Source organism: Lissotriton helveticus, chromosome 3_1, assembly GCF_964261635.1.
Source record: "Lissotriton helveticus chromosome 3_1, aLisHel1.1, whole genome shotgun sequence".
In the NCBI taxonomy this organism is placed as follows: domain Eukaryota; kingdom Metazoa; phylum Chordata; class Amphibia; order Caudata; family Salamandridae; genus Lissotriton; species Lissotriton helveticus.
In genome coordinates, this window is record NC_136061.1 from 580856585 (window position 1) to 580883632 (window position 27048).

At 48.6% G+C, this 27048-nt stretch overlaps 1 protein-coding gene across 1 annotated transcript in view; it reads right to left on the minus strand.

The window, feature by feature from the left end:
• ITGB2 (integrin subunit beta 2) overlaps nt 1-27048 on the minus strand; it is a 222086-nt gene that overhangs the window by 60213 nt on the left and 134825 nt on the right. The window contains exons 10-11 of the mRNA XM_078680550.1: nt 14294-14383; nt 2679-2819 (exon numbers count right to left, since the gene is read on the minus strand). Coding sequence (XP_078536676.1) covers nt 2679-2819; nt 14294-14383 — 231 coding nt within the window. The remainder of the gene's footprint in view (nt 1-2678; nt 2820-14293; nt 14384-27048) is intronic.

Here is a 27048-nt window from a genome sequence, read left to right on the forward strand (position 1 = left end):
TCTGCATATAAATAAAGCCTAACACTACTTCTCCTAACTGAGCTGCTGCAATCCCAGTCTTCTGGGAAGGGTGCCTCACTGGTGCATTCACACAGGCAGACGATGAGAGGGGTGAGGTGGAGTCCAAAGACATGCTGCTCAGCACCAGAGCCTGACCACCGCGGTCAGCTCACAGGTGTGGCTGGCCTAGCTATAACTAAGAGGACCTTGCACCCAGGGGCTTCCTTCCCCCAGCCCCTCTGCTGCGGCGGTCCAGTGTCACCTTCGTACACCCAGTAGTACTACTGAAAACCGAGGCCTGGGAATAAGCAGTGGTTTCTGCTCCCAGTCCACAGGTACCATAATGTACAGTACAGAGCACGTATTGTAGCCTAAGCCCCATGCTGTGGCAGTGAGTGGCTCCTTCCGCTGCTGCCTGGGCTATGTACACTTGGCACAGAGATGGAGTGTCGCAGCAACTACCACCAGCTGGACACTTCAACACCCTATCAGTCCGACTCCGAGACAGTCCTGAGGGGAGTCAGTCAGGCTCGGCAGGCTCGGAGTAGACTGGCTGACACTGCTGTGGTTGCTGGTGTTGTTAGCGCTCCTGGGTCCCATCCAGGGTGGCAGCCGTGGTTCCACGGTCACACTGGTCAGCTGGTGCAGCACTGGTTGATTAGGCAAGGGCCGCCTCCACTGGACTGGGTGCAGGTGTGGATGAGGCAGAGAAGTGCCTGTCCGCGACTTATAGGCAGAAGCCGGCACAGTGGATGCAGTACTGTCCAGGGCACAGGCACCAGGGCATGTATGGAGTACTGGTGGGTAATTCAATGTCATAGAGCATGGCCGCGGCCCACCCCTACTCATCCCAAAGAGTATTTGGGAACAATGAGAGACTGTCACAGGGCCGAGTTCAGTGAAGGTCACGAGAAGGACGTGCTTGTCACGAGACTTATATATTTGTCCTGTCACTGTGCTTGGGCTCTGCCTGTACTATTATTACTGTGAACGAATGGGATATTTTGGACAAAATGTGTGTGATATATTGACTGCATGTTGCAGTGTTGCCACATGGACTTGGTAAGATTGCCAGGCAAAAGGAAAATCATGCTTGAGCCATGTCCAACGGGCCGAGTCTTCGGGCGGGCACCCGCATCAGAACAGCAAGAATCCCGGTGCCAAGGTGGCCCAGTACTGGTTAGTGAAGGTATCCCTTGACATGCCCTCGCAGCGTCCTTACAGTTCAATGCAGTGTCTACCTTAGTTGTGGAGAAACCCATTTTAAATCAGTAGGATTCCTACCGTAGTATTTAGTGCTCTAGCTTCTTTGCTCCATTATAAGCCAGTAACAGTACAATAAGCACTCTTTTTCGGCAGAGGCATGCAACATTTTTGCTCCATCATATCTTGATTTTGGATTGACTTGTGGGAGTATCAAATCTTCTCTCTCAGTAGTGCTTCTTAAAGTTCCTTTTCACAGCGGCAGCCCCCCCACCTCAATTAGGGTGGAGTAGTGCCCCCCTCCCCAATCCCCCCCCAATGCCAGTGCAGCAAAAGTGAAAAATAAAATGGTAATACAATGAATTACCATTTTATCTTCCACTGCACCCAGCCCCAACAGTGTTTGGGGGCAGGGCAATTGCTGCTGAATGGTGCTCACTCCACCAGTTTACACTGTGCATGTCACTTTATCCGGCTGCCTTACGACTGCCAGCCTGACATGCGCAGTGTAAACCTCTCCAGCTGGGTGGAGTGTAGACACAAGGCCCCAGTGCCTGCTGGAGCATGGAGGCAGGCCACTCTAGCCAATCCTGGCGCTGCTCTCATGCTGCTCATCTGCCGCATGAAAGCAGCACCGGTATTGGCAGATGGGAGCTGGCTGAGTCTCCAGGATGATTCGCCCTGACTGTAATCAAGACGAAAAAGGTACGCTCGTTTTTTATTTTATTTTTACCTTTCTTGCCCACTGACAGGCACTGTGAGAAGCTCGCACTGCCTTCAGCCTTAATTCCAGCGCTCTCAGTCACTGCCCGTTATAAAATCTTTTATCCAGCCATGATTGAAAGCTTTGGAATCTGAGCATAAAGGCATTGTTGATTTATTACAGTGCCTGCTACTGGGTGTGGCACTCGGCTCGACAACCCTCCACTGTTGAAGGTCACCGCAAAGGTGTGCCACTGCACAATGGTGCTTGGGTTTCAATAGGTCATTAAATATGCAGCATGTGCAATTCAGTGGCGTAACGAACCTTGAGGGGCCCCCCTGCAGGGTACGTGAAGGGGCCCCCTCCGGTCTCAATCTAGAGCTCCCCAGCAGAAGTGCGTTGCTGACCGGGCCCCCTGGAGGGTGAGAGCCCCCCCCCCCCCCGCACCGCGGGGGCTGCAGGGGCCTGTGTTACGCCCCTGGTGCAATTCGACATAATCACAAACAGTAATTCATTAATTTCAGAACTACACTTGAAAAGTTTTGAGTGTCGCAGCTTTCCAGGAGTACATGTAGAAAGCTGTGTGAATTCCTGGAAATCGTAAATATGTAGCCATGCAAACTTTTAAACCTACAGGTGCAGATGTACAACTTTTGTTTTGTAAATTGGACCCCTCGCCTCTAGGGGGTAGCCTGAAATGGTCTGGGGGAATTAAGAACATAATATAGACAGCCAAACAAGTAAGAGCCTTTTAGAAAGACAATATACGTACCTCTTCATTGATCCTCACGTTGCTGCACTCTCCCCGCTTTCCATCTTTAATTTGAGTGGACCTGGGACACAAGGAGTCATATGTCACCGTCAGAGAATCCGAGATGGTCCCATGATCAAGGATGATGTTGGAGGACAAGTTCTGCAGGCACACAAGGAGAAGCAAGTTACTGACAAACTAACAATGCCACTTCAACTCTCTTAACTCCAGTCCTAACAGTCGGAAGAAACACGCTACCATGCTAGGCCTTCACAAACTAGCCCTTTCTTTTGCCCTGACAGTAAAAACACCTGACCAGTCTACTAGAGCCATTTCTGTCTGTTTAACTAGATGCATGCACCATGCTAGACACTAAATTTTCAATTTTTAATTTGTGTTTTGCTTCGCATTCGTTACTGTGCGTAGGATGCAGTGCCAACAAATGATAGACGGAATGCTGAATGCATGAAACATTCACCCCTTGTCAAGAGATCTGGTTTAAATCCATCATTCATTTGCTCACTACCCCACCCCACCCCAGTTTGGACCCAGCCATATGCAAATCATTCTCGATCCTGCTCCTCATAGGAACAGTCCAGCCCAAAGTGCCAAGTCAGGTCCTCCCTAGACAGTAAACAAGCATCCTGGGACTGGTTTCCGGGTATCACCCCTCATCAGCCAGGCTAGCTTGAATCCAGTGGCACAGTGAGCAAGGGACCTATTTCTGGGTATACCCATCCCACTTAGGGTGAAAAGTGCTGCGGCAATAAATGATGGAAGCAATGCAGAATAAATCAAACATTCCCCCCAGTCAAGAGATCTGGGTTAAATCTCTTTTATCTGGGTTTGTGTAAGCATGTGTGTGAGAGAAAGTGAGTGAGAGTTAAGTGACAGGTAGTGAGTGAAATTGTGTGACAATGTGGCCTCGATTTTCCATTCTCTGACGCAAAGCAATGATTTACCAAAGATGCTGCATTCCCTTGCATCAAAGTAAAGAGAAAAAATGAGCCACATGTGACAAGATATGATGCATTTTTTCTCTCCCCTTTTGGCAGCCATGTGCCACTGCACGCACCCTTGGGCGCCAGTGTAAGAGTGTGTGTGTTCTCTGAAGTCTAGGTTTGGTACTGGAAAAGGTCCCTTCTAGTACACAAACTATGTTTTAAAGCTTTACCAGTTCTGTATGTGTGCTGTACAATGCTGCACAGATGCAAAGTTTGAAAAAATGGGGAGAAATAAAATAAATTCTCATTTTTATGACTGCCTCAAACAGATTTTGGCACAAGCTCCTGCCTACCAATGTTTAGAAATAATGACTTGTGTCAAAAGCCTTGGATGATTGTATGAGAACGCCCATGGAACGCAACCTTGATACACAATAACGCAAAGCAGCACATAACCCAACTTAGCGTTACTTTGGGATACCGCTGAATGCAAATCCGCGACTGTTGTGTGATAGGGTCAAGCAGGGTCAGGAGCCACATCATGACACTTCCAGTGATTTCATTAGGGTCAAAGAGTATGTGATGTCACTTCTGTCCCCCTGGCATTTTAGTGAATCGACGCCCATGCAATGAACGGTGCTTTCAGTGGAGCCACCGCTCTGGAGGCTGAACTGAAGGCACAAAGTTGGTCGTCTGCCTGGCGGGGAGCTCTGGGTGTGGCAGGTAGTCGTCCACCACGGAACTGGAAGACAAAGCTCTGTTGACATGGCCGGCCGGCAGGTTACCCTCCAGGATCTAAATGACATCTATTGTCTAAACTGGAAATTATTATTTTAGAACTCGTGATTTTCATTTATTGCCATTTAAATAATAGCTCAGTATGTTCATGTTTTAGAGACCATCTGTCGAAATAAAAACATAGATATTTATCAGTTAAACAAATGTCTAAAAAACAATATTGATGATATTGAGTTTCCATTTAACTAACATAAGTGAGTAGCATTTACCTAATCGATTTTTCATGTTATTTTTGTTGCTTTAATGTACAGCTTTTTAGTAGAACTGCATATGTGAGCATTCGTGCTGCTTGCATTACTGTTTTTATTTAAATTATCATCGTGGAGCGACAACTTAATTATCATAACTAATGTTACTCCTTGATACAACTGCCTCTATGGTATGCTTAATTTTCACACTCGGTGCTGCTTGTTCTTTCGAATTATCCCGGCACACAATATTTTTTTGCTTGCATGACAAGTTGGTCTTATTCTGACGAGGTTCATGTTGTTCATGGTGGACTTCGATGGTATTGGCTGGATGGTGTAGAAAACAGCACATCCTGTCTATTCTTTTCCGGGTCTCTATGTGCTTGAGTGCCTGTTCTTATGGAATGACTCTTTTTTACAACCATATCTTTTCATTCAGTTTCAACAAATGTACTTCGCTCATATGAAATATTATTGACAATGCAAAAGTCAGACAGGCACTTGAAAAAACAATTCCACTCAACCCCAGGACAGAAAAGACACCATGCCTCATAGTCTGGGAGCATCCTATCCCAGTGCAACAGACTTCCATAGAGGCATATTTCACATCCTTCGAAGGTCACAGGGTTCAATAATAATGGCACAGATGTATAGTGCAAACCACCTGGGCAAACCCTGGGAAAGAAGGAACAAACGTGTCTCCCAATCTAATTTAAACGATTTCTATGATGTTAGCAGGCCACAGACGGTTATTCTATAGCCAAGATATTCCATAGAGTTACTTTGCTGATATATAGGTGGGGATTCTTTCTTCTTCTTCCATAGCCTGCCAGGGTTGTCTTGGAAACTCCTAGAGATTCCCACATTATCACCCGGTCGTTATTAGTTTGATGTCGAGGGCTGGGTGTCTAAGGCCCAGTATTATCAAGGCGAAGTCACAGGCACTGAATATCCCAGGATCGTTTTCATAGCCGCCAGAATTTTGGCCCCAAAAAAAGATTAGTGGCAGTCCTATCATATGTACTTGAAGTCCCCTAGGACAACGCAACCTCTCCAGGATAATGTACTTGACTTTGAGTTTAATTTCTTGAGCGTGATGGAGTAACAATACCAATTCAAATGTGTTTTTCTACCTCCTGAGCTACAGGAGTTATTACATTTCCAGCGTGGGGTTATCCCATTTAAAGTCAGTTATAGGTAGTCTCTGCAAGCTTAGACCAGAGTGCCCTCAATGGGAGAAGGTAGGCGGTGGCTGTAAGTATCAAGATACTGTATACAGTAGTGATTCAACCTCTAGTTTCTCCAGCTTTCTTCACAAAATGTTCTCGTGGGGATAAGTCTCTTGTGACTGCCGTGTGGATGGGTGGGAGAATTCTAGTTGTACATAGTGGTAATGTTCACCCACTTGAAGATAACATTTTTGTTTACTGGCCTCATAGGATAGCATCTCATGGTTCTTAAACATATCAGAGATCGTTGGCCAGTCCCCAGCTTTACAACAACCGAAAGGCCCCAGGTGTAAAGCAGGTGAGATGGCTGGATTGTGGTGTGTAGGGGCATTATGGGAAGAAAAAGTCTCTGGAACGTTTGGTAAGGTTATTCCATACCTCTAATGTGTTTTTGTGAGGGTGCTAACGTTACATTAGCAGATCTATCCTACCTGGGCTTCTAAACCAGGTTCCATATTGTCCTGCAAGTTGATTGTACTCTGGATTATCAAGTACACAATATCGTGGCACACTAATATCTTGGACTAAATATTATGGAACAAAATATTGAAAGGTAAGTGGATATAGGGAAGTATCGATTTACTATTCTTAACTACACATCTATGTATTGTAAGAATATATGTCGTCAAGGTATATAGATGTGAAGTTTAGTATCGAAAATCTATACATACTGAACTTTGTCTACAATATCAGATTCCCATGATATGTTTTAGTCAATATTCAGGATCCACACCCTACCACCTCGATCCACATTAACCCAGTGCTTCTGAGATGAACCAAGAGCTCTGTCTGCTACAATCATGAGTTGGGCCAATACATAATAGAGCAGGACGTCAGGGAGAGCCCTTAGTATATTGTAACTGAGTCTAGCTCACTGTCTCAGCCAAATAAAACACAATGTCAGTGGTTTGATCTAGAGAATTATTTATCTGTGTTTGGGAGGGCCAGACGGATAGTTATTTTATTTGCATTAATTCTACCCAGCTTGAAAAGTCTCGGATAGTTAGTGAAGTACAGATCATACAGCTTGGGGGTAATATTATTACCTAGATATTTAAAATATTTCCTGCCCCGTCAAAGAGGGTCTGGCTGACTGTAGAGTTACTTCTTTGTGTGCTAGGGTAAGATTTCGAATTTCAGATTTATTGCTGTTAATTGTGAATGTCGACACTGATTCATAATCCTGAAGTTGTCTGAGTAGTTGTTGCAAGGAGTTGCCTGGGATATTACAGATAGTAATATATCATCTGCAAATAGTGTAATCTTATGGCCCTCGGCAGCAATGGAATGCCTTTTATTCCTCCATCTGCTCTTAATTTGGTCACAAAGATTTCAATGCTTAGGGCAGACAGTAATGGGGAGAGCGTGTTCTTGTCCTTAGTGGAAAGGGCTCAGAGAAAGTCCCATTAACTTGGACCCTTGAGGTGGCAGAGTGGTATCCCACCATTAACATCTCAATGAAGGTTAGGCCAAAGCCGTACCTCAGCAGGTTCTGCTCTAAAGAGCCCCAGTCCACCCGGTCGAAAACCTTTTCAGCATAAATTTTGCTGGGATAACCTTGCTGTTCACTTTTTCAAGAAGGTGGACCACACTTCTTATGTTGCCATGCATTTGCCTCCATTTGATGAAGCTGGATTGATCAGGGTAAATCAACCATAGAAATATCATTTGCTAACTTGTTACCGGGAATTTTATGAATAATGTTTCACCCAAAGGCACACTGGCCCACATTCTTCCCCTTTCTTTACAATTTGTGAGATCTTGGCCTCGGCCAGTGTTGGGATATCAAGAACTGTGTTATGTGTGGGGTCATTGTATTAGAGGAGGCTTTATAGGAATGTAAAGTGAAGCTGTCTGGCATGGAGCGTTATGTTGTTTAATAGTTTTAATATCTGCCTTGACTTCCTCCTGGGATATAGGAGCCTCAAGGTTGTGTCTTTGGTCCGAGGTTAGATGTGGTAAGTCAATGGTTTGCAAGTATGGCAATTGGTGGGTGTGGAGCACCTGATAGAAGGCACAAAACACGCCAATATATCAGGGTCTACTTCCACTGTATGGCCTAATGATAAATATCCCCTACATATTTTAATTCTTGTTTTTGTCTCAGTTGCCTAGCTAAATGGGTATCCACTTTGTTATCCTGATTGTAAGAGGTCTTTTTAAGTGTAAGGAGGGCAAGCTCAGCTTTAGTTGGGTTAAAGCATTCAGCTTTGCCCTTAGGGACATTAATGTCCTTTGTAGCAACCTCAAGGCATTTTTCCTTATGCTCTGTCTCAGCTTTACTGGGTTGATCCTCTAAGAAGGAACACTCTGCATGCCTTGGTTTTCCAAATACTGGCCAGAGATGCAATACATCGACCCCGGATGATAGCTTTGAATGCATCCCAGGTACATGCCCAGCCAATATCCAGTGGGAAGTTGTATGTAAAATAATCAATGATGTGACTCCGTAGTTCCGATATTACTACCGGATCTCTCAGAACTGCAAGGTGAAAAATCATATCCCGGTCTGCTCAGTTCAACACCCCCAGAAAAGAGATCAGATAAAGAAACTGATGGATCACAATCTCTTGCATCCACTGCAGAAATGCATTATTAGACAGTATTTAATATATCCTGGAGTAGGACCTGTGAATGTACAAGAAAAAGGTGTAATCTCGCACATTCACATTACGTTCTATTCAAGAGTTAGTTCTAAACTGTTTTTAAGTTTTTTAGAAAAAGCCCTTTGGTGAGACGAAGACTGCACTATTCTATCTAGAGAGGGGTCCCGTACAGAGTTAAAATCTCTTGTAAGTAATATCCCTCTTAATACTAACCCCAATAAGGCCCTGAGTAAGGAGACTAAAGAGTCTTGATTTGTCTTAGGAACATAGACTGTTGCCAATGTGAGATCGCTACACTGCAATGTGCCAATTACCATAATATATCTGCCTTCCTTGTCAGCCGTATGGGTTAGATGAGTCTACAGAAGTGATCAATGAGAAGATAAGGTTCCTCCATTGCATTTTGAAGTGGTTGAGGAGTGAAAATTAATGGGATAGAGCTCCTCCCTGTGGGTAAGGTGCATCTCTTGTAACTCCACTACATTGTATCGCTCCTCCCAGATGTGTTGGAAAAGTTTAGTCCAGTTAATAGGGAATTTAAAACTTTTGTATTGAGAGAAAAGACTTTAAGCACTCTGGGGCACAAACATGGGGGTCTCTCGAATTGCCCATATGGGGATCTCTCTGTGGCTGTCTGTACCAATATAGGGGCAACCTAATGAGCATGCCAATGCAGAGACTGCAAAGTGTCAAGTGTGGTGTGTATACAGTCTTTCCCACCTGTAGCAAATATAAACAAACAAATCAAGTTAGTACAACACATGAATCCCAGAATCAATGATTTCATATCCATTAGGAAAAGTTTTCACTTCGCCCCTAGGGGAGCAGACCAGCACAAGAAAAGGAGAGGTTAGGGTTTCAGTGTTCCTTGGAAATCAGAGCTGGAGATCATTCTGGAAGCATGCAAAAAGTAGAGTCACCAAGGAAAATCTTTACATAGCCGAGATAAGAGTCTATTTTCTCACTTTTTTTTTACATGTGTGGGTTTTCCTATCTTCTCAATTGGTCAACATCCACAGTATGTTCATTGGGAGAATCAAGTTTATTTCGGTCCCCCTCAGCATCCAACAGAGGGATGTCTAGCAGGTGGGCAGCTTGATCCTTGTCTGTGAAGTGGTATGTTCTGTTTTGTCAATTGAAGGTAATACCAAATCGGTTATCTGCCTTAATGACTCACGTTGCAGGAGAGAGGCAGGGTTTATAACCATGGTATAGTTCACATGCATAGTCTTGGAAAAATAAATGGTCTCATTTTCTGGTTGCTGGTAGGATACTTTCTTTGGTCTTGAAGTTCAATAAGTTCACCAGGATGTCTCTGGGTCTGCCTGTGACCATTGGCCACCTGGGCTCAGCTTTGTGGGCCTCTCAATATTATGGACTGCTGTGGTTCTTCAAGGATGTGAACAGATAGGAAGGTCTTTCGGTCTGTGTCCTTGGCCCCTTCTGCTAAGTTTTTGACTTGGATATTTCCGTGGCATGATCAATTTTTCAGTTCGTGGAGAAGTGTAGCTCGCTGGTTAGAAGCGGCAGACCCTGAAGCAGAGATCGGGCCGGGACCAGGGTTCAATTCCCGACGCGGCAGGGTCTTGGGTCAATGTCCGCGGACTCGATAATTCTCGCTGAGGTGCCTACGCTAACCATGGGTCCCACTCTGCAACTCTGGGCAACAGCTTGCTTAATCTCCACTACGGCCCCATCAGCGCTGGGGATGCCTGGCTTCACCTTGGAGGTGCCCAGGAGGGACCATCTCACAGGGAAAGCCAGGACGGGTTCCCCAGCGGTATACAGCGCCAGGACACTCCGAGATGGAGTAACACTGCGCTTTACAAGTATACTTACCTTTACCTTTACCTTCACACTTTAGTATCCCAGCTTCAATCCAAGTCATGGTGCAAATCAGCTTCTTCTTCAGAGTCTCTTCCCCCTTGAATTTCCCAACTGCAGATTCCATTGTTAGCAGACATGCACTGACTGAGTCTAGGTTGTTTTCAACAAGTCCACTTAAGAGCAAAGGTGCACTCTCAGACTATCAAGACTGTTAGCAAGGTCTGCCTAAATATCCTCCTGCAATTCAGCCTTAAAGATTAATAGGCTTTCAAGTAACACAGCTTGAGTGAGTGCCAGATTATGAGGTAGGGCCACTAGCTCCTCTTGGTCTGTTGCAGGGACTGGGAGCCTGATGGGCTCTTGTGTGCCAATAAGACAGTGGGACCTCACCTGACAGGTAGCCACAGGGATGATATCATCTATGTCACCAGTCAAGGCAATCGCACAGACAAGTACGAGGAATTGCTATAGAATAGTTGCACCGATGGCTCGTGATGTTAGTGATTCATGCTGATCGAGGAATGGCCCATGGGCACATCTAGGCAGCCGTCTTGCCAGGCCACACCTCTGAAAACTTTCTGACCCATGCCACCATGTTCCACTTCAGGTTAGGAGTATCCGAACAGCTATTTAGCAGGAGTATTTGACATCCTATGTACATTGGATTATGGCAGGCGGACTTGCAGGAGTGGCGATGGCGGGACCGCCACTGTGAGTACACGTTCCCAGCACCGTCGTACTCATAATTAGCCCCTTGGCCTCAGAGGGAAACCTACCACAAGATATAGCAGTCTGCATTATTATTAACTAGGTTCAGACTCATTTTATCTATTATAATGACTGGGGGTTTGGAAACTATGGTCAGTACATGGTTTATGTGCCATTGAGATGAAGGGTGCCTCATTCAGTTTATGATTCCATGTCTGACAGGTTTGGAAAAATATGGCGCGTGTTTGTGATCAGTGGGCAAATTCTATGCTGTTTCTCTGATGGTGGCTTGATTTATTACTACTAAACATGCGCTGAATCATTGACATCTCTCAGTCTGACCTGCATCATAGAGAGAGGAGCTCGAAGTGTTGGCACTGTCCATGAAATATGCTTCATCTCTTCAAAGAAATGTTGATACTGTTAAAAAAAGATATACACCTTGCTGAGATGTGCTGAGAAGTGGTGACCCTGCCCATTAAAGGTTTGCCACCCCTGATGGGATTTGTTGCCACTCTTAATCTCTTAATGAATGGCATAGTTGGTTCCTGAAGTACATTCTCCGTAGTCCTATATTAGTCACCTGAACCAAGAAGCCGCTGCCTTCCACTGGTGGCCCTGGTCCCTCCCCAAGTAACAGCAGTGATGAGCAGATGTTCACATTCCCAGAGTGGCTGTCAGGCAGGTCGCATGGCAGAAAATGAGTGAGTCAGTAAAGCTCACTATGTGCTTGTCTGGTCAAGGAAAGTAAGTTGCTTCGAGGGCACCGCCAGGATGACTGTCAAGTGCCAGGATTACTGCACGCAGACAAGAGAAAAGCTTCTTTTCTGCAAGAAATTTGGTCACCATTCAAGCTGCATGTATGGTGCCCACATACCTGGGGGAAGCACAGTGCAGGGAGCCACAGAGAAATAGAGACAACCACATAGAGGAAGAGTAGACCCAACTTGTGTTATTTATTTATTTATTTATTTATAACATTTATAGAGCGCACTGTTACCAAAACGGTGTCCTGGCGCTAAAATGAAAGCTCCCCTAGCCCGGCCTGAAACTTAATGAACGAAAAGCCATGTTTTCAAATTTTTGCGGAAGGTCATTAACTTTATAATCTGTCTAATAGCCAAAGGGAGAGCATTCCAAGCCCTTGCTGCCCCCAGGATAAAGCTTCTGCCACCCCAGCGTGCTTTCCTTATCCGAGGGGTCGCGATCAGCCCCAAATTGGCTGACCTAAGATGTCTACCCGGCCGGTACCATTGAAAGTACTGTGTTAGAAACGATGGGCCAAGACCACGAAGGGCCTTGAAAACTATGCACAAGGTTTTAAAGGTGTTACTGACTCTTCCTGTCAGAGTTCTGTTAGAAAGGTCGTAGGCTAAGAGCGATGCTGATCCATAACCAGGTCTGTTGAGTGTGTACACCTGTCTGACCACATATAGTTTTAGAACTGCCTTCAGTACTAATCTGGTTGTCATTCATTTTTTTGTTCAAATCTCTTTGCTTAAACTGGGGCATAAAGCAGGCACTGCTGCCCCCGTGGCGCAGGGGGGTCACCAACACTTCACGGGGGTCCTCGGTCTTTCCAGGGAGCCCCATTCAGCCCAATGGCAATGAATATCTGTGAGATATGGGAGACTCAGGGGCCCCTATTGCATTATTCAGGTGGGCCCCATTATTTTGCGTTACGCCTTTGTGCTTAAAATGTAAAGTTTGATGCCGGGCCCTGGTATCATCACAAGAACCAAACGCTTTGCCTCCCGGTTCTTGTGCTGATACCAGGCCCTGGCACATTGGTTCGGTCACAAGGATCTCGGTTGGTTTGGACGGGGGCGGCCTGTGTGTGGTGAGACAGGTGGTGCGGTAGGATTTATGGTACAGGAAGTATTAATTGAAATATTAAGGATTTTGTTCTGAAAAAGTAGTAGTATATTAGGCCAAATATAATGTCTCAGAAAGCGCTTATTTGCTCAGTTCAAGATATGACAAAACACACCATCTACTCGCCGTTTGTTTACTACAATGGGGACTTTGCCTGGCACATGCATACAGGGCCGGACTGGGAACCGAAATCGGCCCTGGCAAAGTGCTCAGCCGGCCCCCCCTCTACCCTGGGGGTGCGACCGCACTCTTTGCCAGGGCCGGTTTTCGGCCAATTTTGTTACAGGGCCGTTTTTGCAGCTATGCTGCAAAAAACGGCCCTGTAACAAAAACGGCCCCCTGGGGCCCAAAACCGGCCACCCACCCATGCGGCCGACCGGGGGATTGCCCGGTGCCTACAGCGGCCAGTCCGGGCCTGCATGCATACTAGGAAACCTACTTGTGCTGTCCCTTTTGTCTGATGTATCCCGGGCTGTAGCACATTGACACCGGTACGTTGGTGGCTGCAGTGGCGTAATGTAGTCCTCCTTTGGGTGCATGTGTCAGGCTGCCTTCTGGCCACACTAATGGTCCGGCAATTGCTGAAGCAGCCGCAGCCGCAGCCGAAAGTCTTCCCTCCGGGGCCTGCTACTTGACCCTTCTGACAAGCCTGGAAGGCCTGGGGAGGGAGTTGGCATGCCCATCCGCAAAAGTGGTAATAATAGGCCGGACAGTCTTCTCAAACGTCAGTCCTGCAGGGGATGCTTATCATAGTTGGGGAGTTCTGACTGTGGTTTCGAAAAAACCCTTTAGGCAAGCACATTCCTGTGGCCTATTCTGAGTAATGGTAGTGGGTTCAATGGTATTAGGCACACAGTGTCTTGCTTGTTATTGGCCACCTGGGCATCAGTTCATCCATACAATGCCCTGCTCTTCTTACCATCTGACTTTGCATTCTCTCACTCATTCAACGTGCATTCAGTCATCCCTAAACCCACTCACACATCCTTCCATTCACTTGTGTTTATAATCTCCAACTAAACAATCCTCACAACTGCACGCATACAATTGTTAAATCAGTGTAGAAGCACTAACATTAAAAAAAACTATACTTGTTGGCTTGATCTATATGCTGTTGTGTGTCTAACTGAATGTACGTTATGGGTTTGTGTATCTGCATGCATTTGTGGCTATGTACGTGTGTCTGCGTGCCAGCGGTTACGTGTCTGAATATGTATGGTTGTATGTATGTGGGTGCGTGTCTGTATGTGGTCTTGTAGACTCTTTTGTCTGTGTCTATGCCTGTACGTGTATTCCTCTGCAATTCGTTGTATTTCCATGTCACACGGTCTATGCGTGTCCTGAAATAGAGACCAAGTTTTGATTGAACATAACCTCAAAATGATCTCCTCGCTTTCTCTGCCATTGATTTACAACAAAGGTTCACTTGAACTGCTCTTGATAATTCATCATTTAAGTCACCTGGTAAGCTTCCTTAATTAAATCGACGATGTTGTTGGAATCCGCAGACAGCTCACCAACGGCAGACTTTGGTATCATATTACTGAGCCCCTGAAAACAGAAGAAAGTTAACACATTTAATATATATACATATATATTTGTACGTGCACTGGGAACACTGCATTAGGAAACAACTGTCTGCCTTTCACTGCAGTCAGCGAGCCCGGCAATGTCAAGGCGGAGCAGGATTCTTCCGGGAGAGAGAGGCAAGGTCGGACCTTCCTTGCCTGGCGGGGTCCCTGGGACATCCGTTTCACTTTCCCCTCTCGAGAGGCTCATAGTCCTCGCGCCTTCCGCTGCTTTCTTTGCCCCTGCACCACGCCTCTAAACACGGGATAAGGCCCCCTTCTGCCTATGCCGATGCATATCTTGGGCTGTGCTATCCGTATTACAGACGAGACAACAGGCTGCAAAGTGTCAGCCACCCCTTCTGTCAAAGCATGCAGGGTGAATGCTAAATGTGTGCTTCCCTTGGAGCTTAGCACACATCCAATGTGTCTCCAGGAATAATTTTCCACCCCCATGCTTCAGTAGTATGGGACATGCATCAGACTAAGGCATTCCATCACTCACAGCCCCAAAGGAAACATGGCAATACTGCTAAGCCAAGCAAGCAACTGCAGCCACTTCTGTAACACCAACTTGCACAAGGAAGTCTGAAATGGGCACACACACGTTTTGTTTGACCGTGCTAGTTTGATAGGGTACACCCTATGCTACTGCATTGCTACTAACGAATTCCAAGGTTGCTTTTAAAAGAGAAGAGGATGACAATCATCTGTGTAATGTGCACTTGAGGATCAGGAGTATTTTCACACCTCACACAAGATAATTGGGCCTAAGAGCTATATGTGGTCTACATGATAACAATGCTTGTTTTTACAGGTAAGAAAACATAATTCCCAATTCAAGGTAAAATAAGCTATTGTAGATTACCTGCATGAAACTACACGAAAGTACCCCTCATTTATCCAAACAATTACATTAGGTAAATACGTTCCTATATTAAATATGATTTATCCAACGTGTTTTGCCATGATCAAATATATCTAACTGGTTGGTGAAAAAATAAATATAAACTTTTGTATGAAATCCAATGTACTAATGAATAAGTGTTAATTTGAGGACTATTTATAGCAGTCATTTATATTGCTACATTGGGTACAGTGTGGCTATTATCACAAAGTATGTAATTAACAGAACTCTGATGTTTTTGATTTGCAATGTTTAATCTGTGTTAGCAGGGCCGGACTGGCCATTCGGTTCCCCTAGTATTTCAAAGTGAACTGAAGGCTGAAGGGCTGGTTTCCTAGCCTGCTGGGCTTCAGTAAACTTGGATGCCTTCATCTTTGGGGCGGCTGTGGATGCGAGATGAACCCAGGGATAAAGAGTATTTCAGATTAACTGGATTTCAGCCATTTAGCAGCACTGATGTAAAGGAGTTTGGCTGTAGCAGATCGGAGGATAGCTTAGGTGTCACTGACCACATGGTGCTGGATGAGCGCGAGGAGTAGGCGACTGAAATTCATGAGTTAGCACATTCACCTTTAATTCAACACAGTCATAGAGAGTAAAATCGTTTACAATGAGGTTGGGGTAGTCACCAAAACTTGATAAGTAAGTAAGTAATGATCGTGAAGTCAATGAGCAAGAGATAAACTCAAAACAAGTTCGTATTCATTGCTTTAGCCAAAGCATAGTGGTTGTTGTTACCTTTCTACAGGTTACTTTTAGGAGCAAACAATGACTTTTTATAAATTCAGTTTACCTCTAGCAGAGTCTGTGACTTCTAAGCTTCAGTTGGCTGATTACGTTTAATAAACACAAGAATGTTTTACACTCCAGTAATTAGCCTACATTTTATTATTTTTCAGCATTGTGCACCTAATGTTCGACCTTCATGACTGTTCCTGTCAGGCACAAATTGAACAATTCTGTGAAATAAGGGTCATTGACATGATAGGCAAAGGGGGGTTCTTCAGTCTACAGGTAACCAAATAACTGGTTGAAGCTTGTTGCAAATGGGTTCCGCCCATTTAGTACACCCAAATTGTTTGCTTTTTTTGATCACACAGTTTTGGACTTTTTGCTGTGGATGTAATGTAATGTAATGTAAAAGGTATTTCTACCGCGCAACTTTCACTCCAGGGAGTATCTTGGCGCTAAAACACAACTCAGATGGAGGAGTTGGGGGAAAACAGCAGATGTCTTTAAGTATTACACACACTACACCAAAGTTCTACAGGTGGCATCAGACAAAGAGAAAATCCAGGTTTTTAAAGCTTTCCTGAAGGGGGCTTCCTGGGAAATCAACCGCAATAAGAGAGGAAGTTTATTCCAGGCTTTAGTGCCCAACACTGAAAGGGATTTGCCACCTTTTGTGGCCAATTTAAAATGGGGTGGGGGGGTGAGTAAACACTGATGCTCGGATCTCAGACTGCGAGTTGGGTAGTATCTTTTAAACCTATTACATAAGTAGGTTGGGCCGCGTTGGTGAAATGCCCTAAAAGTGATCAGGAGAAGTTTAAACAAGATTCTTTTGCCTATTGGCAGCCAGTGAAGGGTGTTTAATGCTGCTGAGGCTGATGACCTATGGGGCAGACGTAGTACAAGACGGGCCGCCGCATTTTGGACCATTTGCAATTTATGGAGAACAGTTTTATTTGCTCCAACATATAGTCCATTGCAGTAATCTAGTCTAGAATTAATTAGGGCACGGCGACTGTTTTCCTCGCCGATAACGGAAGAAGATCAAAAAACTTCCTTAGTGCTTTGATGATCTGAAAGCACATGCCTGCTACTGCCACGGCCTGAGGTTTAAAAGATAACTGATGGTCAAATTTGATACCCAGATTGCGGGCGGAGTTAATTGTATTGGGGGGAACTTCAGCCTCTGCTGGCCAGCATACTGTTGGAGAGAAAAAGTTATTGTTCCCTATGGGTAAGATTTCAGTTTTTCCGGCATTGCACTTTAAATGGTTGTTTGTCATCCATTTAAAAGTTGCAGCAAGACAATCCTTCAGGTCTTCCTCGGCACCTGGCCGCTCCCTGTCCAACACCAATATCAACTGGGTATCGTCTGCATATGAAATCGCGCTGATCTTGAATGACGCGATCAGCTTCATCAGGGGCACCATATATAGATTGAAAAGAGCCGGGCTCACGCTGGAGCCCTGAGGAACCCCAGATCTGACGACTTTAACCTCAGAATGATATGGGCCTAGTACTGTTACTTGGCGTCTGTTGGTAAGGAAGTCCCTACACCATGCCAACACTCATCCTCCTACCCCTGCGGCAGCCAGGCGGTCCACTAAGATGTTATGTGAAACCGTATCAACGGCTGCCGACAGGTCAAGTAGGATAAGGACAGCCTTCTTTCCCTGGTCCATTGCAGCCCTTAATGTCTCTGCCGTGAAGAGTAGGGCTGATTCGGTAGAGTGTTCTGACCGAAATCCTGACTGATTGGGATGGAGAACGTTATTCTTCTCCAAAAAGTTGGTCAGTTGACTATTTACAAACTTTTCAGTCAGTTTAAAAAGAATGGGCAAAAGGGAAATCGGGCGCAGGTTGGAAAGGGTAGTAGGATCGGCAAGGGCCTTCTTTTGGAGAGGCTTGACAGCGGCAAGTTTCCAGTCGTTAGGGATAGTTGCCGTGATAAGAGAGGAATTAATGATCCTGTTGACCATTGGATTAACCATCTCTATCAAAAGGTGCTCTACTTGTACCTCTTGACAGCACCACCTGGAATTGTCCCAGCTTTCTGTGCAGGTTGATTGGGACAGGGGTGGAGGAGTGATGTGGCACTCTAAGAGTGGCCTGGAGTGCCTGGCTTCTATAACTTGTGAACCCTATTTAAAATTCTAGCACAAGGGAGAGAAGGACAGTTGGACTCGAGACCCGGACTGCACAGCGGCAATACAATTGACAACTGTAAGGACAAGGCTACTAATGATCTAATGGACTAAGGACTCTGCCTATAGTTGACCCCAGGACCAGTGGGTCTCTCCAGGACCAGGGAATCTGGTTCCCTTACACCCTTCAAAGGTGTTAGGGGACCCTTTGAGGGAAGATCTAGACTTATGTTCCCAATAAACAGTAGAGGAGCACCAGAAACCAAGAAAACGAGAAAGGCTGGCACAGGAAGCCAGTGGAACTATCTCCCTGCGCAGTGTGCCCTTTTAGCCCAGAAAGACCACTGAAAATGCCCCTGGTGGCTAGAACTAGCCATCAGGAGTAAAATGAGCCCAAAATGGTTAGACTCGGCCCATTAGGGCTGGAGTTATGGCGTTTCAGTGGATTTGACCTTGAACCAAAGTAAAAAAGAGGGTGTGGGGCTCCACAGCCCTTTCTTTCCATACCCCTAAGGTGGACCAGTGACCGGGGGACAGCGCAAGTGCATCCATCTTTAATGAGCTCAGGAGGGGTTATGTATTGGACTCCCTACGCAGAGCTTTGTGAGGCCCGAGGACCCCAAACCCCCAGGCCGGCATATTAATTTAAGGGGCCTGAGACCCTGTCCATGGGCCACTGACAAAGGATGGAGGGGATTGCTGTCACACAGAAAAGGGGCTTGGAACCGCATCTCCAGGCTCCCAACGATGAAGTAAGGGAGAGTGCCATCATGCCCCCCCAAAATGGCAGTGGCCTCGCCCATGCACCTCAAGCCTGTGACTGGAGAAAGCAGGGCAGCCATCGCAGCAGAGGACAAGAAGACCACCGGCTCTAGTGTTGATAAGGACAGTTACGGCTAAATGGAAAGCCGGCTGGGCTACACAAAAGTAGGCTCCCCATGCAATCCCAATGAAAAAAAGGACAGGGGTCTCTGGGTAGGACCAAGCACACCCTATTAAAAAAAAAAGGAAAAAGGTGCATGGTGCGAGGCCACAAGCAGATGAAGTAACCGCCTGGAGTCACTCAATATTAAATTCACAGCTCCCGAGTTGGGAGCACCCCATACTTTTCTGCCTTTTCTGGTTCCCTAAGAAAAGCAGGGGCACCACCACCATGACTAAGGTAGTGTGTAGGCACTGCAGGGGCGCAGCAGCCCCCCTTTGGTTCAATATGTAAAAGTGACACTAAGTTTTTTGAGCCGTGGAAAGTATCTTACAATAACATTCATTATAAGATATGTAATGACTCAATGCTAACTTTGTTATTGTCACTAAAGCATTTCAAAACATTTAAATGACCTTCACTGCAGCATATAATGGTTCATTCTCGACCTCATGACTGTCAATAAAGCATTTAAAGACCTTCATTAAAACATATAATGTTCCATTGTTAAGTTTAACATTGTCAATAATACATTTACATTTTAAATACTCTAGGTACTTGAGTCCTTCTTGATGTATACAGGCTGCAACACAACTTTAGGGTCCACCAACAGAAATTCTCATACTTCAGAACCTTTTGGCAAAAGTCCCAGCTCTAGAAGTGCTTGAAATCAACGAAAACTCTCTGGTCATAAATCTAGCTGACTGGCAGACTTAGGGTAAGACTTGGAAAAATGAACTGGGTCTTGAGGGGGAGCAGCTGCACTCCTGGCAGCCCTCCAAAACAACTCTGACCCATAGGTGGTGCCCTTGCAAAATAAGCAAATCTGAGAGCCATCGCAAAGGCTTATGGGGCACTCAGCTGTTCAGGTGCATTTTGACCTTTGTTGGGGCCCGCAGGATTTTCCTTTTTTTGTAACTGCTCTGCTCTTTTGTTGAGCAGGATTTTTTCTTTAAAAACAAATAAGAGGTGTGCCCTCATTGGTGACCACAAGGGCGCTCTTCAACCCTTGGCCATTCCTCTTTGTTTTCTGCCCACTTAGATGGAAGACAGCTTCTGCAATCGCGCTCCCTTTCTGATGCAAGAGAGCATAAAATGGTGATTCTTTTTTTTTCACAACAAAGTTTTATTGAATGATCAGAGAGAGGCATATATGTGGCTCTCCACAGTCAGGAGAGTGCCACCAAATATCAAGACAGGTTTCTTTAGCATGTACAAATCTCAAGTAATTATACGAGGAATGCAAACCCCCTTCCTGCCCTCCACCCCCATCCCCAACCACCCAACTTCCCAACTACCCACCCCTTATCCCTCCCTAACCCGTTGCACGTGATCATAGTAAACCTTCATCACTTGGTCTTAATGTGTCCGGTACTGTGTACCACCTCAGGTCTGCGGGCCACTCGCCTCCTGCCAGTCATCTTCTTGTACCATCGGGGGGTCTAGGAACAGTCCCCTATACTCCGCCCACCTTCTCCAGATCTTATAATGCTTACGGGGGCATCCCCTGGCTTCAAACACCGGGCGCTCCAGCCCCATAAAGTAGTCTAAGCCAGTCTTCCAAGCACACAGTGGGGGGGCTCGCACTCCTTTCCATGCCCGTGCCAGGTCCCTCTTGGCCACCACCAGTCCCAGCAGTAAGAGGTGGCGCTTGTAGATATTCCCCCCTACCCCCTCTAGGACATGAAGAATCCCTAATCGAGGGGTGCGGGGAAGGTCCCATCCCAGTACTTCAGACAGACAATTCCAGACACCACTCCAAAATCTGGTAAGGCCGACACAGGACCACACAGTATGCAACAGCGTACCTCTTTCAGTTCCACAGCGCAGGCACTCTGGGGACCCAATCAGGCCCGCCCTCCACAATCGCTACCGGGTGTAGTAGGCCCTGTGTAGGTATTTGAATTGGATGAGGCGGAGTCGCATCGCGATAGCAGCCCCTCGCGGGGACTCCAGCGCCTCCCTCCAATCATCCTCGTCCAAGGGTCCGATGTCTTTCTCCCAGGCCTCCTTAAGGGGGAGTAGGGAGGAGGAACAGTGCGTGATGAGTGTTTGATAGATTTGCGATACCTTCTTATCACCGAGGTCTCCCATGAAGATCTTCGCCTCCACCGGACTGAATTCCGGCAGCGACTCCAAGCCGGCAATGTCAGGTGCCAGTGCATGGCGAAATTGGAGATAGCGATAGAATTGGGTCGTGGGCATATGGAACTCAGTTTGGAGCTCCTGGAACGACTTCAGGGTGACTCCGGACAGTACATGTCCCAGTGACGAGATCCCGATGGCATCCCATCCACTGAACCCCGTCAAAGAGGCCAACCCAGGAAGCCGTCCATTCTGCCACAGCGGGGTCTCCGCTGTAAGTCTACCCCACCAGCCCATACGACGCAGCGCTTGTCGCCACACAGCAAAAACCACACGTGTGACACACGGGAGCTTTTTCTGTATTTTGGCTGAGTATAAAATCGTGTGTAGCGTGCAGTCACCCATCAGGGAGCGCTCCAGGGCGTAAGCCGGGTCACCCCTGTCTCCATACCACCATTCATTAAGTACAAGCAGTTGGGAGGCCTGATAATAAGACAGGATATCGGACGTGGCCAAGCCACCACAATATGTGGACAGGTAGCAGGTCCGCAGCGCCACCCTGGCAGCACCTCCCGCCCATAGGAAGCGACCCAGGACCGAATTACCTTGCCGAAACCACTGGGGAGCGATAGGGTGTGGGTGATTCTGCAGTTGGTATAGGAGGCGCGGAAGTGCGACCATCTTGAAGATCGCAGATCGACCAAAGATAGTAAGGGGCATTCGGGACCACGTCTTAACATCCGTCTGAACCCTCTCCCATACCGGGACCACGTTACGTTCCCAAGCAACAGCCGCGGAGTCGGAGAGGAACACTCCCAGATACTTCAAGCCCCCTACAGCTACCTGCAACTCCGACGCCCAGGAGTCCGCCACACTCCTGCCACCCAACACCCATAGTGTGGATTTACGTGGGTTGAGATAGAGGCCCGACACCTCACCGAAGACACGCATAATCTCCAAGACTCGAGGGCCCGATCTGTTTAAGTCCGTAAGGAAAAAGAGGACATCATCTGCATATAGTGCAATTCTATCCGTGGGGGCGCCGCCCCATTCAAAGCCCCGCATTTGTGCGTCAATACGCACCCAGGAGGCCAGGGGCTCCATAGCGAGCGCAAATAAATATGGGGAGAGCGGGCACCCCTGGCGAGTCCCCCTGCCGATGGAGAACTTCTCAGATATCGCACCGGAGATACGGACAGATGCTGTGATGTCCGTGTACAGGAGTTTGATGTATGAAATAAACACCGGGCCCAGATTGAGGCGAGGCAGGAGAGCGAACAGGTATGTCCAGCTAACTGAGTCGAATGCTCTGTCAATATCCGCTAGGAGGAGAGCTGCACTCTCCCCCGTGTCACCAACAGCATCTATTGCCGCCTGCGCCCGCCTGATATTGTGCCGCGTCGCCCTAGGTGGCATGAAGCCAGCCTGGTCCGGATGGACCAAGTCGGTCACATACGGGAGAAGGCGGTTCGCCAAGGCCTTAGCCAGCAGTTTAGCCTCGATATTCAGCAAGGATATCTGGCGATAAGAGTCCTGTCTGTCCGGGGACCTGCCGGGCTTTTGGAAGACCACAACCTCGGCGTGTCGCCAATCAGCTGGCAGTCTACCCTGCGACCGAGCCGCCTCCAGTGCACGGAGGTAATGGGGCCCCAATTGGAGTTGGAATCGTTTATAGAATTCGCTCGGGAAGCCACTTGGCCCCGGTGCCTTCCCCGTGTTGAGCTGTCCTAACGCTTCTCCCAATTCTTCCGCCGTCAGGGGAAGGTCCAGTGCTGCTTTGGTCGCATCAGAAACCGCCTTCGGTGGCAAGTCCCCAATGAATTTATCTATCGCGTCCGCCGATAGACAGTCCCGCGGGGCGTATAGGTCCTTATAATAGTGGGCAAAGTTCGCCGCCAGCGCCTCCGGGTCCATGATCGCCACTCCATCCCCATTTGTGAGACCCGGAAGCGAGTGCGGCTGGATAGTACGTTGGCACAACCTATGAAGCATGGTACAAGACTTATCCCCCCACTGATAGACTCTACTGCGCGTGGCCAGCCATGCTTGCCTGACCTCATCAATCAGCACAGACGCATACGACTGTTGCGCCTGCAGGAGCAACCGCAACGCCACATCATCACCCCCACCCCGGCATTGTTCGTCAAGAGTGTCCACCCGTGCAGCTGCCGCAGTGATGGCCTCTCTACGCTCCCGACGGGCCGCCGCACACCATGCAATATCTATCCCCCTAATCGTGGGCTTCATGGCCTCCCAGACTACCACTGCATCTATATCGTCCACTAGATTCTCCTGCCAGTAATGTGCAATCGCACTCCGCATGTGTTAGACGTATCCGGCCCGCCGAAGGTGCCACGAAGACATCCTCCACCGGAACGGCTGAAGCTTCGTAAGCAGGTCAATCCTGACAGCCACCGGAGAATGGTCAGATAGCCCTCTAGGCAGGATCCCAGCTTCCCGTACCCTATCCAGGGACGCGCGGGGCACAAAAACGTAGTCCAGGCGCGAAAAGGAACCATGGACCGCCGACACGTATGTGTACTCACGGGCCTTGGGATGCATATGCCGCCACACATCAACCCAGCCCATTCCCTCCACCATCGCATTCAACCGGGTAGGAGCAGCAGCAGTCGAAGCCCCTTGCGCTCGCCGACGATCCACACACATGTCCATCACCTCATTCCAATCGCCCCCCAACACCGCCAAGGACTCAGGGATCTCCGCCCACACTGCAAACAATTTCTCGGATAAGGACCACTGCAAAGGCGGAGGGGCATAGACACTCCCAAAAACTACAGGTTCAGCACCCACCATCCCCTTGACAAAAACATATCGACCCTGCGGGTCTATCCATTGTTTCTCATGGACATAGGCCAATCTGCGATGCACCAACACAGCAACTCCCCTGGACCCCCTGGAAAACCCCGCATGATAGACCTGTTGGTAACCAAACCTCTGCAGGCTAAGCACCTTCGTCCCCAGCATGTGCGTTTCCTGCAACAGTAATACATCAGCCACCTCCCTCTTCCTCCATCTCAGAATTGCCCCTGTTTGATTTTGTCAAGCATCCCCCTGACATTCCAAGTTATCACACGCATGGACTCCTGAGGGAGTCCTCGAATCGACGTATCAGCCATCGTCTAAGGTAGCAATCGTGGCAAGACCCTGGCTCCACACCCAGGCACACAGCACCTTCAGAAGCAAAGTATCAAAAATCACGTGCAATCCCCCCCCTCGACCCTCGAACTCCCGAAAAACAACAGCGGCAGTCCCTCTGCCCAACGTGCCCCAACCCACGCCCCCCCCCCACAACCACCCCACCCCAACCCCCTGCCCACCACCCCTATACCTCGTGGAACTCAGAAGTATCTGTCGCGGCATGGGCAACCTCGGGCCCAAAACAGAGCGCCCAAGGCCAACCATACCAATGGATCCCAACTACCCCCGGGAACTATCAAAACTCCCTCCCCCTTCCCCTATACAACCCCCACTTACGTAGGAGGCAGGTAGCCCCAAACCAGAGCACCCCGAACCCCACCCCATAACCCCACACACAGCTCAACAAGAATCTAGCCTTAATAGTATACTCAGCAGTCAATGTTCGGTACAGTGGAACGCTGCAGAGCAGCTTCACTCCAGCCGGAGTTTATGATATACGGTTGAGGGCACGAGTCCCCACAGCTTGTCAGCGGCCTCTCCCAGAGTGATCAGAGTCAGTAGGTGCAGCAGAGGGAGATCCACCGCGGGAGTTGGATCGTTTTCGAGATCTCGACTTTCGAGTCCTTTTGGCTCCGGCAGCCTGATCCCCTCGGTCTTGCGATGGCTCCCTCGAACGCCCCGGGTTCAATCCAGGTTGATCATGTGGCCTGACTCTCACCGTCTCATCAGTCCATTTGAAAACGTCCTCCGGGGAGTCAAAGAAATGAGTACGGGACTGAAAGATCACCCGTAGGCGGGCAGGGTAGAGCAATGAGTATTGAATCTTCAGGCCACGGAGTTTCGCCTTGGCGGCAATAAAAGAGTGCCGCTGTTGTTGCACAAGTCTGGTGTAATCCGGGAAGATCATAATCTTCTGATTTTCGAAGTGAAGTGATTCCTTGGCCCTCGCTTCCCGCAAAATAGTGTCCTTGTCGTGAAAATTCAGGAGTTTAGCAATCACGGGTCTGGGCCTCTCTCCCGCCGGCGGTTTCTGCGTCAGGGCCCTATGGGCGCGTTCGATTACGAAACAGCGGGACAGGGCCTCCGGAGGGAGCCAACTCTCCAACCACTGGGTTAGGAACTGTTCCATGTTACCCTTCTCACACCCCTCCGGAAAGCCCACAAAGCGTAGGTTGTTCCTGCGCGCCCGCCCTTCAGCATCCTCGACACGGAGCGCAAGGCCCCGTTGAATGTTTTCCATCGCCGCCATTTTCCGCTTCAGGGTCCCAACATCGTCTTCCACCACCGAAATCCTGGATTCCGTCTCAGTAATTCGCTCAACGGCGTTGCGCAGATCTTGGCGCAATAAGGTCACGTCTGCCCCAACCGCCCCAATCTTGGCATCAAGCATGTCCCTAGATTGGGTGATCGCCGCCATGAGCGCCGCATTGTCCGGGCCCGAGCCCTGGCCACCGGACGCCCCCTGGCTCCCACTCGGTCCGGTAAACTTGTCAATGGGGCCCTGTTTGGCGGGCCCGCCCCCCCCTCTGGTCATGGTGGGGCTCCCTTCTGGGACCCCGGTTCTCAGGGCAGGCACCGGTCCTCACAGCTAGGTAGTCTGCGTTGCCAGTGGCAGGCAAGGGAGGCACACGATCACGGACCAGCCAACCACCAGTCTGCCTCCAGGGGGGGACACACACAAGGCACTCCAGGCCAGGTCACTGCCCAGTCAGGGTCGCAACTTCCAAAGGGCCGATTGCCCACTTCGCCGCCTCTGCCTGACGTCAGGCAGCACCTCCAGGGCTATCCGGGGGCAGGGAGCTCCAACCGGCCAGAAAGCAGGCAAGCGCGACAGTCCATGGGCCAGGGAGCAGGCAGGATCACTCACCGGGGGGGCCGCAGCACTGGCCGTCTCGCTGCCGCTTGGTTCAGGCCTCCCTCGCGCCTCTCCACCGGCGCCGTCAAAATTGAGGCCCCGGTCTCTGGGCCTACACGCCGGCTGCGGTCCGCCTCCAGGATCGGGGCAGCCCGGACTCACTCCCCAGTCGTGGGGCACGGCCACTCTCCCTCAGTCAGGCCCGCTGCAGAGTCAAGCCCCAGGCCGCGGGTCCCGCCGCAGCCACTGTCTGCCGACACCGGGAGTTCCCGGCCGGACACCACCAAAATCGAGGCCCCGGCTTCACATGCCGTGGGTAGGCCCCGGGGTGTCTCCGCCGCTATCTCCGTCAGCAATGCTCCGGCCGCTCCAGAACCTTCACCGGAGGATACCCCTCACCCGTCTCTGCCTCCACTGCTGGTGTGGGTCGGGACAGGAATTCGGGGGCCTGGATAAATTACGGATCTGTAGCGGGCCGGTGGGAGCTCTAACAAGCCACGTCCACCATCGTCGCCCTCGAAGCCACGCCCCCCATAAAATGGTGATTCTGGCCTGGGGATTTCGCACGCAACCCAGACTTGCTCCACCAAGGCCCTGGGACTCCCGGGCCTGTCGGGTCAACGCTTCCTGGGTACTGGCCACTGTAGATAAGAGCCAGTTGCATTTTAGATATCCTTTAATTTATATTCTGCCATAAGTTCCTGCGATATGGGGCCCAAAGAGGCAATTTTTAATCAAGAAGAGAAGAAACACACATGCATTCCAGGCCAGTTTCCCGCTGCTTTGGCTCCTGGGGAAATCTCAAATCAAATAGACATTTGATAGAAAACAGAGGGCCCTGTGC